Source organism: Mustela nivalis (assembly GCF_964662115.1).
Source record: "Mustela nivalis genome assembly, chromosome: 3".
Lineage (NCBI taxonomy): Eukaryota > Metazoa > Chordata > Mammalia > Carnivora > Mustelidae > Mustela > Mustela nivalis.
The window spans coordinates 111,990,375-112,003,365 of record NC_139022.1 but is presented as its reverse complement, the minus strand read 5'-3'; the positions used below and the strand labels follow the sequence as shown (position 1 = coordinate 112,003,365).

Sequence of the window (12,991 nt, the reverse complement as noted above, 5' to 3'; positions counted from 1 at the left end):
TGTTTGTTTTAAATCTGTAGGAAAAGTACTTTGTTTTGTTCAACTGCTTTTGTGGAAATGTAAGAGGTGTCAGGTTACTGTCACAATACAATTCAGTAGCTTTGTTTCCTGGATCAGCATGAAATGCAAAGATGAAATGAGAACCTATAGCTTTTGTTAATAGGGTTATTATTACCCATACAAGTCGAGCGAATGGCTTCAAATTTATTATACATGAATTTTATTTTTTTAACAAATGTTCTTCCCCATTTCACGTTTTTAAAAAACTCCAGAATGATATTTTTAGTTCATGGTATTTAACTTTTTAAATACTGTTTATACACATTTCAGGATTTCTTTAAAAATTCCTCTTTGACGTTTTGTCTGCACTAGGAGCCTGTCATGGATGTGGGGGACCCTCGTTGCCAGCAGCGTAGCTAGAGCTTAAGGACAGTCTCCTTCCTGTAGGGCATCCGGGTCTGCGGCTTCGGCTGAGAGCTGGTTCCAGACAGCCCTCTGCTGTTAGTCTACCTGCGGAGTCCAGGCAGCCTGCTCTGCTTACGGACTAGATGTTTTAATGAAGTGTGTCTGAGCTTGTTAGAACCCACTGTGTCTCCAAGAGGTTTTCTGTCTGTGTGATGATGCGCACACGCGGTTCCAGGCTACTGCTTGAGCGGGTGTGTTAGGGTCAATGTTATGGAATCCCCGAGTTCCTGCAGGTGACATCAGTGGAGAGATGTCACTGATATGAGCCTGATTTGGTGAGAGAAGTCTTTTCTTCTGTGCAATAATAGTATTGCACAGAGTGAGACAAAACCATAAATGTGGTTTATCTGCAGAAATAGGATAGACTAACTTAAGGCAAACTAAGAACTGGGCAGCATGGATGAGGTACTTGGCTCGGTGCAAATGGAAAGCCCTGGCACTGGATTCCTGAAGGGGCAGATGACTTGGGGGAGTGTCTCTTTTCCTCTAAACACACTCTTCTTCCCAAGATTACCTTTCATACTAGAAATAGATCCCATGATTCCTTTAATAAGAGAGTGTTATTGTGTTAAAATACAATATATACACAGTCAAAAATAATCCATTAGAAAATCCAAATTGTATTGTTTGAAATTGAACAACTGACTTTTGGAGAAAAACCAGGTTTTTTCTTGCCTAGAAGCAGCATGACATTATGAATGCACTATGGAAAAACACAAAAATGTTACTTTTTCTAAATAGCCCAGAAATGCCTAGAAAAGGTAACACGTTAGGTGGGGGAATTTTTGGTACCTGTATAGAAACATGTTCATGCCACAAAATTGGTTATCTGAAAGGAACAGGAAATGACTTCGAACAGATAGCTTATGCTGGTAGCCTTCTCAGACTGAGCAAGGTTACTGAAAATAAATAGGCCTATAGATTTCAGGGTTTTTTTGTTTTTTTTTTTTAATACTTCTAACTGAAGTGGTCATTTGAGTAATGTGAATATAGATAAGGCCATAATTAGAGTAAGAAGTTCCACCCAAGATTTTTCTCAGTGAAACCCTTCTGGATCTAAAGAAGGTATACATTTTATATTTTGCTTTTCTACTAGAATAAATTTAAACCTGCCTTGCTCAGAAAGGAGGCAGATCTTACTTCCTTTGCTTAAATATACGGACTCAGGATCGACGTTGAAAATACCTCACACAGCATATTTTCTATCATGTGCACAGTAAGTATTTGATAAGTAGATTAATTAATGGATGTTGTTCCCTTCTGCTGTCCCCCAAGGGAACCATGGACAGGTGAGGGACCCTTCGAGCAGATCACCCCTGCTCGGCCTCAGCACTGTTCAGTCAGTAGCTCCAGCACCTTCTCACTGCTCCTTTTTCTGGTAATCTAGCCTGATTCTCTTCTGTACTTACCATTTGTTGCGAGTTGGTATGAACTAAGTAAGATTGGAGTAATTTTGGTCCACTAAGGGCACTTCTCAGCTTGCCAATAAGTTCATTTGCCTTTGCTTCCACCAAGTAAAAGAAGAACCCAGCAGTTCAGTATCCTACAGTCCATCAGTTTGGTGGGGAGGAGAAATTATCATGTTAACTATTTCACAGATCTTTAGAGATACTTAACCCAGGTTACAATGACTATAGATGAATAAATTTGGATTCTTTAAGGCTGTATCGGTTATGTAAGTTTTACCACATGGGACCTTTGAAAATTTATCTTTGGTCTAATTTCCTTTGTATTTATTTTTATTCGATTCTCAGTAATTGAGGTGATCACCTATGTGAACGAGGTGTCTAAAGTAAGAACTGGAGTTGCTCTGTATACTTCTGTTTTTGAAATGTTACCAAGTACATTGTGAATCACAACACAGCTATTTTATCACTGCTAAGTGGGGAGAGGGAGTTGAAGCCTGAAATGTGTTTTTAGTAGCCTCACCATTTCCCTAAGGGCAATCAGAAATTTAAGTCTATAAAAACAGATTTTTTTCTGTAGAAAGGATCCTTCTCAAAACTGCTTAGCTAAAACATTGAGACCAGGATCAGTTGCATTGTCCCTAGTTCTTGATTTGGTTCTGTTTTTGTCTTATTTTAGGTTAGCTCCATTCAGAACCAGATGCAGTCGAAGGGAGGCTACGGGGGTGGGATGTCTGCCAGTGTGCAGATGCAGCTTGTCGATACGAAGGCTGGATAGCCCCGAGTCCTGTCTCCTGTGAGTATCTGCGTCATATGCTGGAAAAGGCCAAAATATTTTACCCTGCTAAGGGTTTCACGGGCTGGTTGTAGGCACTTTGAGTAGTAGTTTTCACTTGTTCTTTCCCTCATGATCCAACAGCCAGGTGGGGAGGAGCCTTTGACAGATAGTATCCTTTAAACATGAATGAAATTACTATTTTGAGTATTGATACTTTGGGGAATGTCCTGTGTAGTGAAGTACCTTGATGTTTTAGACTGCATGGTTGAGAAATCTTTGATGATAAAATTTACAAATTAAACATTAAAGTGTAAAAATAATTTGGATTTTTCTTTTGGTTTTATAGGTCATTGTGAATTTGTGTTTTCTCTTTTCACTCCTCTTTAATTTGTTGTTGTGATTCCTTTTCAAATACAAAAAAGAAGTGTGATGGCATCTTGTTCACCCTGTTGTGATTTCTCCAGTGAGACGTTCTTGTTCTGCTCTGAAGAAGCTGTTGTCAGATGAACCTTGCATTTCCTTCGGCTGGCATGCATGCCTTTGGACTCACGGACTTTGGATCGTGGCTTCATTTTTATCAATTATGGATCTGATCTTAGCATGATCTTTTTTTGTGAATGCTAGCACTATTTTGCATCCCCCCCCCCCCATTTTAAACGTTTCTATTTCCATCTCCAGCTCTCTGCCTTATGAGTTTGTTGGTAAGGTAGGACCTGCTATTGTTAGTCACTGTTTCTGTATATTTTGGAAGGTATGACATCCATAAGCACAATGATCATTTTTATTCATTTGAAACTTGAGCAGAATAGATATCGCATGCTTTATGAAGTTGCTTTGTCTGGGAGCCCAGAAATGAGTGTTTCTTTGCTGCTGTGGGCTGAGGGTAACTGCTGCTGTTAGAGAGAGGTTAGCTGTGGCACCAAGTCATATCAGTTTCACACACACAAAGATAACCTGTAGCTTACTCTATAATTAAAACCTGGCATTCATAAGGTGTTCATTCAGTTGTAAATGTTCGATGTATTTATTCTGAGAGTGAGGACCTGTGATTTGCGAACGAGTGTGGTTGTGTGTCAGAGTGCTGTGGTCAGGCCCTCATCCAGGCTCATGTGTACTCACTCTGTTTTGACTTATTTTAATATGATGATCTATGTGTTTCCACTATTAACTTCTGGCCGGTACTACTAACTGCAGTGTCAGTGGCCTTTCCATATTCAAACCTGTTTTGGGGCAGTGGAAGTTAACCCAGAGCAATAGAGTGACTTGGCCAAATTGTTGCCAGTGAAGAAATCTATATGGTGATTTGTTAGGAGATTGGTGAGAAACCATTGCTCAGGCTCCATAATCTTTATTCTTCATAAATGATGTGTATTTCAGGTATTTCTGTAAGTACTTCCCCTTCTCTGTGAGGGTATGGTGTATGTATTCTTGTTGTTTAAATCCTATGTCCAGTGTAGTCCTGACTAACTACATTTAGTAGGATTAATATTTTATGCAGCAAATGGGACTTAGGTGAAAATGTAGACAGCTAAGAAATTAGGTAAGTAATTATTTTCTTTGCATCTTAGTCCCAGGTTCTTATGAACCAGGTAACTGGATAAATAGCTTATATAAGGCAAACCAGGAAAGCGGTGCTTCTGAATAGAACTGACCAGTGCAGTGAGGCGCTGGATTCCTCAGTGCTTGTATTTCAACAGTTGGAGGCTTCATAGGTGTCAGTCCCAGAGAGAATCTGTCAAGGAAACATTTATGCTTACTAATAAAACAAGGCCATTTGCAGTTTAATTTACGGTGTGTATACTGCGTTCTGGCATTTGCTGAGGACCCATGTCGTTCTTCTCAGCCAGAGTCTGTGTCCTGCCATGGATAGTGCTTTGTCCATGGTCTTAGAAGACCTTGGATTTTCTGGGCCTTGTCCATAGTGATGCTCTTTAGTCTATTTTGACTTTAAAAATTAGTAGGACTTTTATATATGTCCTATAACTCCAGGATTCCTAGTACAGGGAGCCCTGCTCCTAGGTCTTGAACTCCTGATTTGTTTTACCCCCCCCCCCTCGCTTTTGTTGTTGTTGTTGTTTTACTTCTCTTTTTTCTAATCAAGATCTTCTGTGTGGACCAAATACTTCACTGAGTTCTGGAGCATATCTCTGTGGTGACCCCAAGTGTATGCTCTTGAGTGTGTAACTGACCTGCAGTAGCCACCCCGTGTGCAAGACCATATGCTGAGGGAAGGTGCCAATAAATTCAAGAAGAAATGACAAAAAATTTTAACACAGTAATCTTAAACACAGATTTTTTTAGGGAGGCTTGAAGATAGTGAAGGGTGGCAAGTTCCCCACATCATCAGTGGGATTGTAAATCTTGGGCCATGTGTCTCATTTTAAAATTTAATCTAAAGCAATAGGATTGACTGTTAGTACTTTGCTGAAATACATGCTAACATTCAGTGCACAGGAAACTGAATGAAGGTTTAACCAATGCCATGGATTCTGTCAGTGATCTGCATTTGCTACAAGAGGTGCTTTCCCATGATGTAGGCAGAAGTTGGTGCCAATAAGAAATGTTCACTATGGTGACTGGGTTCAGCATTTCCAATGCAGCATTATCGCCTTTAAAGATATTTTGTGAGTATATATTAGCTTTCACTTTTGTTATTAAATTATAGCAGTTTCATTATAGAGAGCAAGTAAGTTTGCCTTGATTTTGTTTTAAAATGACTTCTGCTCAGCACCCAGAAGATAAAATTGACATATTTTTATAATATAAGCATACTTTTTTTGTACATTGTGTTCATTCAGTGTTGGCTTGTAGATATTAAAAGAAATTATTGATTTTGATTCAATAAATGTTTTCTTTCCATCCTGGTTTGGTTTTTCCTTTCTTAGTTCAGGCCAACTAGAATTCACTCAGAGGGTATTTTTGGCATTCTTATAGTTTCAGTTAAGATTAATGTCCTGCAAAACCATCCCTTTTTAAAAGCTGGTAGCTACCATATTGGGCAGGTATGGACCATTTCCAACATGACAGCAAGTTTGGAGGTAGCTGACAGTTTGCTCCTCAGGAAAAACTTCCAGTGTCTAGAGGCAGTTTGGGTTGTCCCAGCTTGAGGCAGGTGGGGTTGCTAATCATCTGTGGTGCAGAGAACAGCACCCTTCCCTCCCCAAACAAAGACTTACCCAGCCCCAAATGTCATAGTGCCACAGCTGAGAATCCCTGGCTTAGGACAAAGAATATGGATATACTCACCAAGTACATCCAGTTAGAAACTCCTCACTGTGTGGAGCCTTGTGCATTGGGCCGTAGGTTTGGCTGTATTAGGAGATGGGCCAAGTAAGGTTGGTTCTGAAGTAGAAAAATCAATGGGAAAAATATTAGTATTTCAAAAAATTATCATAACATTTGTCATTTCATGGCCGAAGACTGAGGTAATTGGGTTAAGGTGAAGTTCTTTCCACAACTGATAAAATAGTAAGAATAAGGCATCCTGATTAAAGTATCTGAAGAAACTGATAGTGGTTTATGAGGATTCTATTTTGAGCACAGTTTCAAAGGACATGAATAAAATGCACAAGGGTTCATAAGCTAAACTTTTTATAGATCTATCCTACTTTTTATGCTTTAGAGACATAGCCGGGAATTTGCTAAAACTTGTGGAAATGCAAAAATCTTCAAAACTGACAGGAAATTATTTACCCTCTGCTTGAAATATGCTTTGAGTACACTATAAAGAAAGCAAAGGAAAGGTTACCTTAGGTTTATTGTCTCCATTCCTCACGGGCTAATAAAACTTAAACCAGTAAACAACTCATGTTGCTCAGAACTTATATTTTTAGCACATTCACTTTTCATTTTTTTGATGTTTTTGATGCTTTCCACCAAGTAGCTACAGCCTCTGGGCTGCGTGTAACCCCAACCTTCAGCCTCTCATCATCTTAACAATTTCTGTCTGCCCTTTGATGCCCAAAGGAAGGAAGTTAGTATCAGAATAAGGAGAGCCAGATGTTTGATCCGGAGCCTCACAAGCAGTGGGGAAAGGGTGTGCTCCTGATATTGAAGGCCAGGTGATGGGAGTCTGACAGCAAGGCGACAGCTACAGAGCAAAGACACTGGCCAACTCTAACCTACACTCCACTGGATCCTTTACAACTCAGTTGTGTGGAAGCTTTAGATCAGTGAATGCATGATAGCTTGCTCTGGGGGCCCAGAAAGGACTCCCAAGCAAGGGTTTTTGTTTTTGGTTTTGGTCTGCTCAAGGATCAGCAAGAAAGATTATTTAAAATTCCTCAGAACTTCACCTGATCACCTTTTTCTTCATTTATTAATTTCAGCTGCCTCAACACATGCCTCCTTTATACCATCTGGGCCTTTCAAATATTTGAGCTGATTCTTTATATTAGATCCCGATTCTGTGCAGCAGCACACTCAGGCACTGTCCATAGACATTTTAGTTGAGGTTTCTGGGTGTCTGGAAACATCACTGTTTCACTGTTCAGAACCGTGCAAACACGAGTTTAAGAATTGTCATTGCTGCTTTGAGCACAAGCACCCAGAGTCCAAATTCCAGTTCTCAAGTTTTCAATAATGTCTATTTTGTCACATTAACATTTTCATAAATTTCTGCAGGTTTTGCTTATATCTAATTTTTGCTGCTTGGATAGTGGCTTTGTGGGGGCTCTTCCAACAAAATACCCTAGACCAGACAGCTTATAAACAAGAGGAGTTGACTTCTTACAGTTCTGGAAGCTGGAAGTCCGTGATCAGGGAGCCAGTGTGATCCTGTGAGGGGGGCTCCTCCAGGATGCAGACACCTCAGATCTTCGTGTGCTGAAGGGGCTAGGAATTTCATACGGCATCTCTTCACAAGTGACACACTCATGACACACGTCACCTCAGGGGTTAGGATTTCACCGTGAACTATTGGGGGGGGCATTCTAGACCACAGCATGCAGCTATAGGAGGTGAGTGACTGCAACTGCTTCTCGTGAGATGTGGCCACCTCCAGCGTGGATCGTGTGCACCGTGGAGACGAGGCTGCAGGCCAGGAGCCTCTCAGGGTCAGGTACGACTGCCACTGAGAAACAGAAATGACTGTCCTTTCTCCTCCCGTCCACCATTCTGATCGTCCCCTAGGACACTAACAAGACAGGTAGACATTTCAGGAAAAAAAACCAGCCTGTAAGGTCATCTGAGGGATGAGAACTTAAAGCAAATGGAAGATTCCAGTGATTCAGCCTCTGCTGAGCAAGGAAAATGCTCTGAAGGAGGGGGAATATCAAAAGGAAATGCTCTTTGCCTGCTTTGTGTGTTGAAATTTAAAAAAAACTTTATCATTTATACTTTCCCACTTCACAGTTTGTTCAATAAACCTTTTGTTTGGAAGATGTGTATCCAGCTCTGAGAAATTATTTCTCTGGTTATTTCTTGTGAGGATTATCAGATTTCTGAGGAGCAACAGTGAGCTCTAGAATATAAAGGAGTACTTTACACATACTGGTGAGAGAAAATTATTTTGAACGAGTATATTCTATCTAGACCAAAATCTCAAGGAGGTGAGATTGTAAAATAAAGATGAACAGGCAAGCAAGCCATCAGAAACTATGTCACACACCCTTTCTGAAAATACAGCTGGAAAAGTATGCTCTGCAAGAACCAGCAGAACACACTAAGTACTATGATTTAAAGGGATCTCAGGACTTCAACATCTGAGGCTGACCTAAAGAGCAATCTATCCAAATAAGAACAAACATCAGGAAGATTTTAGGAAAACTGGTCCTAAGAAGCATAATTAAATAGATGCCATTTATGAGCTGCAAGATTTGTGCATTCACCAATCTGTTTTTGCACATTATGTGCCCAACGCGCTATTTATGCGCTGGGGGTACAATATCGTTCTCGACCCGCAAGAACGACACATAGCCTGGTATCTTGTTAACGTTGCTTCCTCTTTATTATCATACCACACTTGCTTATATGCAGTAGGGCACCCTATCAGAAGACAGAAATTCTCAAGACATCCAATCACAGACCTGGTGCTAAGCTTCCCCTAATTAGTCTATCCAATGTCCGCTTTTCCTCCCCTACATGGGCTGTCGCCGATATCAGCTTGTTTACGTGGAGGTTTGTTTTGGCACCTGGCCAGGTGCCATCTTATAATGGCTGGGACTTCCTGGGCCACAGGCGGTCCCCGACATCTCCCCCTTTTTTGTTTGATAGCAGGGATCGTGCCTGTCTTAGGTTGTCAACAGTAGAAGACATTACCTGTCATTAAACATGAGGTAGTCAACAGTAGAAGACATTACCTGTCATTAAACATGAGGTAGCAAAGATCTCTGTCCTGTCTTAGGTTGGTATGTCTCTCTGCTGATCTTACCCGTCCTTGACTACCGACCCAGCATGCTTAACCATATTTGGGGGGATGTTCCAGCTTCAGTCAGCAGAGCTTGTACTAGGGCTCGCTTTTGCTCACAATGTTGTCATCTCCACTGACACATTTTCTTAGTAAGAAGTAGCATGCCAATGAGGAGAAGGACAAGCAGACCAATCGTTCCAGCCCATTGTTTAGTAAAGTTAAAAACATTGCCGAGTGCATTTAGTATGTCTGGAAATGATGCAGGCCGTACACGAGTACTATTAACCTTAGTGGTCTCAGCAAGAAGTCTCCGTGTAAAATTTTGAAAGTCTTCAGACCAGGTGCCTTGTAAATATCGGGAGAGCAGTCGGGAGGAATTGCTAATCTGACTAAGGTTAGAGAATTTTACAGGGGTAACACAGAGCGCAGAAAAAGGAACAATACAACCAACGCTCAGTAGTGAAGAACGGGGAGAAGATAAAGGAAGAATTAGTTAAAGGTAAAGGATAGGGCCAAGCTTTCAGAATAGCCCATAATTCACGTGTCGCCGTCGGGGGAATTAGGAATATCAGAGTCCCCCACGACAGTAGGAGGATCACGGCTTCCTCTGTCCTCATCCTCGTTCTCAGGGGCCTTCCGGACCAATCTCTCCGGAATCCAAATCGGCACTTCTTTGTCCTGTGGGAAAACACAAACGGAACCTCTGCTCCAGATTAATACAGGATCCGGGCCTTTCCATTGTCCCGTAAGGATATCCTTCCAAAGAACTAAGGGCTTGAGGGAAGAATCCATACGGGCTGAATGTCTTTGAGCTGCTGCTTGACCATTTTTATCGAGCGTCAAAAAATTTAAAATAAATAGAATTGTATTTAGTTTGTCTTTAGGGGACCGGAACGTGTCCCCTATTCCCCCTTTTTGTTTTAAAAGAGTTTGTTTGATGGTTAAGTGGGCACGTTCCACGATGGCTTGTCCTTGAGGATTGTAGGGAATACCATGATTTAGGGTAATGTTTAGTTGAGGAAGGAAACCGTGGAATACTTGTGAGGTGTATGCAGGTCCATTGTCTGTTTTTATTTGTCGAGGTTTACCCCAAGCGGCGAAGGCTTGAAGGCAGTGGGAAATAACATCTTTGGATTTTTTCCCCAGCATGGATGGGGCGAATATGACACCAGAACATGTGTCCACGGAAACATGCACATATTTTAGTTTGCCAAATTCAGGGATGTGAGTAACATCCATTTGCCATATATGGTTGGGTAACCGGCCTCGTGGGTTGACTCCTAAGGAGGGGGATGGCAAGAGGGTAACACAGTTTTTGCAAGAGACTACAATGTCCCTAGCTTGAGTTTTAGTTATGTTGAATTTAAGTCTGAGAGTAAGAGCATTAACATGAAATAGCTTGTGAAATTGTTTTGCTTGTTGAATATTTTCCATTAAAGTGAAGATAAATTGCTTTTTGGTTAACATGTCTGCAGTGCGATTGCCTTCCGTCAAGGGGCCGGGGAGAGCCGTATGTGCCCTGATAGGCCCTATGTAAAAGGGTACCTTTCTGTCCTATATAATGTGTTGGAGATTCTTTAAAGTTTCTGTAATGGTGGATTTGGTGCTGATGGTGACCTACGTTTTCCAGGATGGAGACAGCTTGGACAACATATTTGCTGTCTGATAACAAGTTAAAAGGTGTATCATGAAACAACTGAAAGGCTTTAATGACTGCAAATAGCTCTGTAATTTGAGGGGAGGAGCTTTGAAATAAAAAGGTCCAAGTGTTATCTTGGGTAACCATAGCGCCCACCCCATTTTTAGAACTATCAGTAAAAACGAGTTTTGCATTATCCAAAGGTGATTGACGTGTAACCCTTGGATAAATTAATGGGTGAGTAAGACTAAATTGCAGCCATGGGTTTGCTGGATAATGATTGTCAAATTTTGCAGTTGAGATAGTCATAGTAATGGCCCAATCATCGTGACATGCTGCTAAGCAAGTTAACTGCTCTTGTGTATAGGGAGTTAGGATGACGTCAGGTTGTTTGCCAAATGCAGTGATGCTAAGTTTTAGTCCTTTCAATATAATTTTAGCTATGGCATTGGGATACCATGGCAGAACCTTTCCTGGAGAGTAAGCTAAATTGACCCAGGAGATGGGACCTTCCTGCCAAAAAACAGCAGTGGGCGTGTGCTCTACTGCAAGAACACAATAATATAGGGTTTCAGAGTAATTAATTCTATCAACTTGGGCAGTCTCAAGTCTATTTTGAATCAATTTAACAGCTTCTCGAGCTTGTTCAGATAAAATATGGGGGGAGTTCAAGTCAGAGTCTCCTTTCAATGTCTCGAACAGGGGCTGTAGTTCCTGATTAGTGAGTTTTAGGTATGGCCTGATCCAGTTAATATCTCCCAGGAGTTTTTGAAAATCATTTAATGTCTTTAATGAATCAGTTCGCAAAGTGATTTTCAAGGGCTTGACCTTTGTGCTGTCAAGCTTGGTGCCCAAGTATTCCTTGAGAACTGTTTTTTGAATTTGTTTCTGGGGCTATATTCAAGTCAAACTGTTTGAAACATTCGAAAAGGGAGACAAGGGCCTTTTCAAGCTGTTCTTCCTGTTTATGGCAAAGTAGTATAGCATCCATATAGTGGTATACCAAAACGGAAGGATAGAGCTCCTTGACCTTTTGCAAAGCCTGATCAACATAAAGTTGACACATTGTGGGGCTGTTAGCCATACCCTGAGGAAGAACTGTCCATTCAAATTGCTGATCGGGACCAGAATGATTAATAGTGGGTATGGTAAATGCAAATCGGGGGGTATCACTGGAGTGTAATGGTATAGAAAAAAAGCAATCTTTGATATCTACAACAATTGAAGGCCATCTCGAGGGGAGGGCAGATACCAAGGGTAACCCTAATTGAACTGGTCCCATGATAACCATTTGGGCATTGATTGCTCTCAAATCATGCAATAACCGCCATTTACCTGATTTTTTCTTAATGACAAAGATAGGAGTATTCCATGGTGAAGTGGAAGGCTTTATATGTCCTGCAACAAGTTGTTCATACACTAATGTGTGGGCTGCTTCGTATTTTTCTTTGGGCAGGGGCCACTGAGAAACCCACACAGGCTTGTCATTGTGCCATTGAATTTTCAAAGGCTCAGTGGCCCCTATGAAAAACCCAACCCCGGTCCACCAATCCCAGAGGTATAATTACTTAGGGGTACTGAATTTGCAATACCCTGATTTTTCCTCCCTAATCCTCCAACACCTGAATATCCAGCTTTAGTCATGAGGTTTCAAGCTTTCTCACTGTAAAAGGCTTCAGTAGTCAATTTTAGGTCCATTTGAATAAGAATGTCTCTTCCCCAGAGAGATATAGGGATCTTAAGTACATATGGCTGAACCAGGCCGCGATGACCTTCATCATCCTTCCATGGTAATGTAGCAGCACTACACATAGGACTTTGGGCAACCCCTAGGCCTCTAAGGGTTTGATCAGCCCTTTGTAGGGGCCAATCTTTTGGCCAATCAACTTCATTAATGATACTATGATCAGCCCCGGTATCCAGAAGGCCCATAAATTTTTTATTTCTGATCCACAGAGAATAAAGAGGTCTATCCTCCATTCCAAGTGTTAGACATGTGAGGGGCGGGCCAGTGGAGCCAAAATCCCTCTGTCCACGGGATTTTTCTGTGTTGGGGAATAGTTTATGACAGCTTGGTAACACTATAATTTGTGCTATTTTATCACCTGGACTGATAACTGTAATGCCACGAGGGGAAGACACTAATATTTTGACTATTCCTGTATAATCAGCATCAATTACTCCGGGGTGTACTATTAATCTGGCAAGGGCTGTGGAGCTTCGCCCTAATAATAGGCCTAGAGTGTTCACAGCCAGCGGGCCCTTAAAATCCGATTCCACCACCTGGGTTCCCATCTCGGGGGTTAGTACGAGTCTGGTGGTGGCGCGGATGTCCAATCCGGCGCTTCCTTTTG

General features: G+C 41.4%; 1 protein-coding gene across 25 annotated transcripts in view; it reads left to right on the top strand.

Moving 5' to 3' along the window:
* The window catches only part of CDC42SE2 (CDC42 small effector 2), a 116,912-nt gene extending 111,404 nt beyond the window's left edge, over positions 1 to 5,508 (top strand). For 9 of the 25 annotated variants that reach the window (XM_082725767.1, XM_082725780.1, XM_082725765.1 and 6 more), the window contains 2 exons: positions 2,551 to 2,667; positions 3,072 to 5,508. In XM_082725767.1, coding sequence (XP_082581893.1) covers positions 2,551 to 2,649 — 99 coding nt within the window. In that variant the 3' untranslated portion in view covers positions 2,650 to 2,667; positions 3,072 to 5,508. Of the gene's footprint in view, positions 1 to 2,550; positions 2,668 to 2,995 lie in introns of all 25 variants that reach the window. The other 16 variants (XM_082725783.1, XM_082725782.1, XM_082725766.1 and 13 more) reach the window with 2 other exon arrangements.
* The last annotated feature ends 7,483 nt before the right edge of the window (positions 5,509 to 12,991 follow it).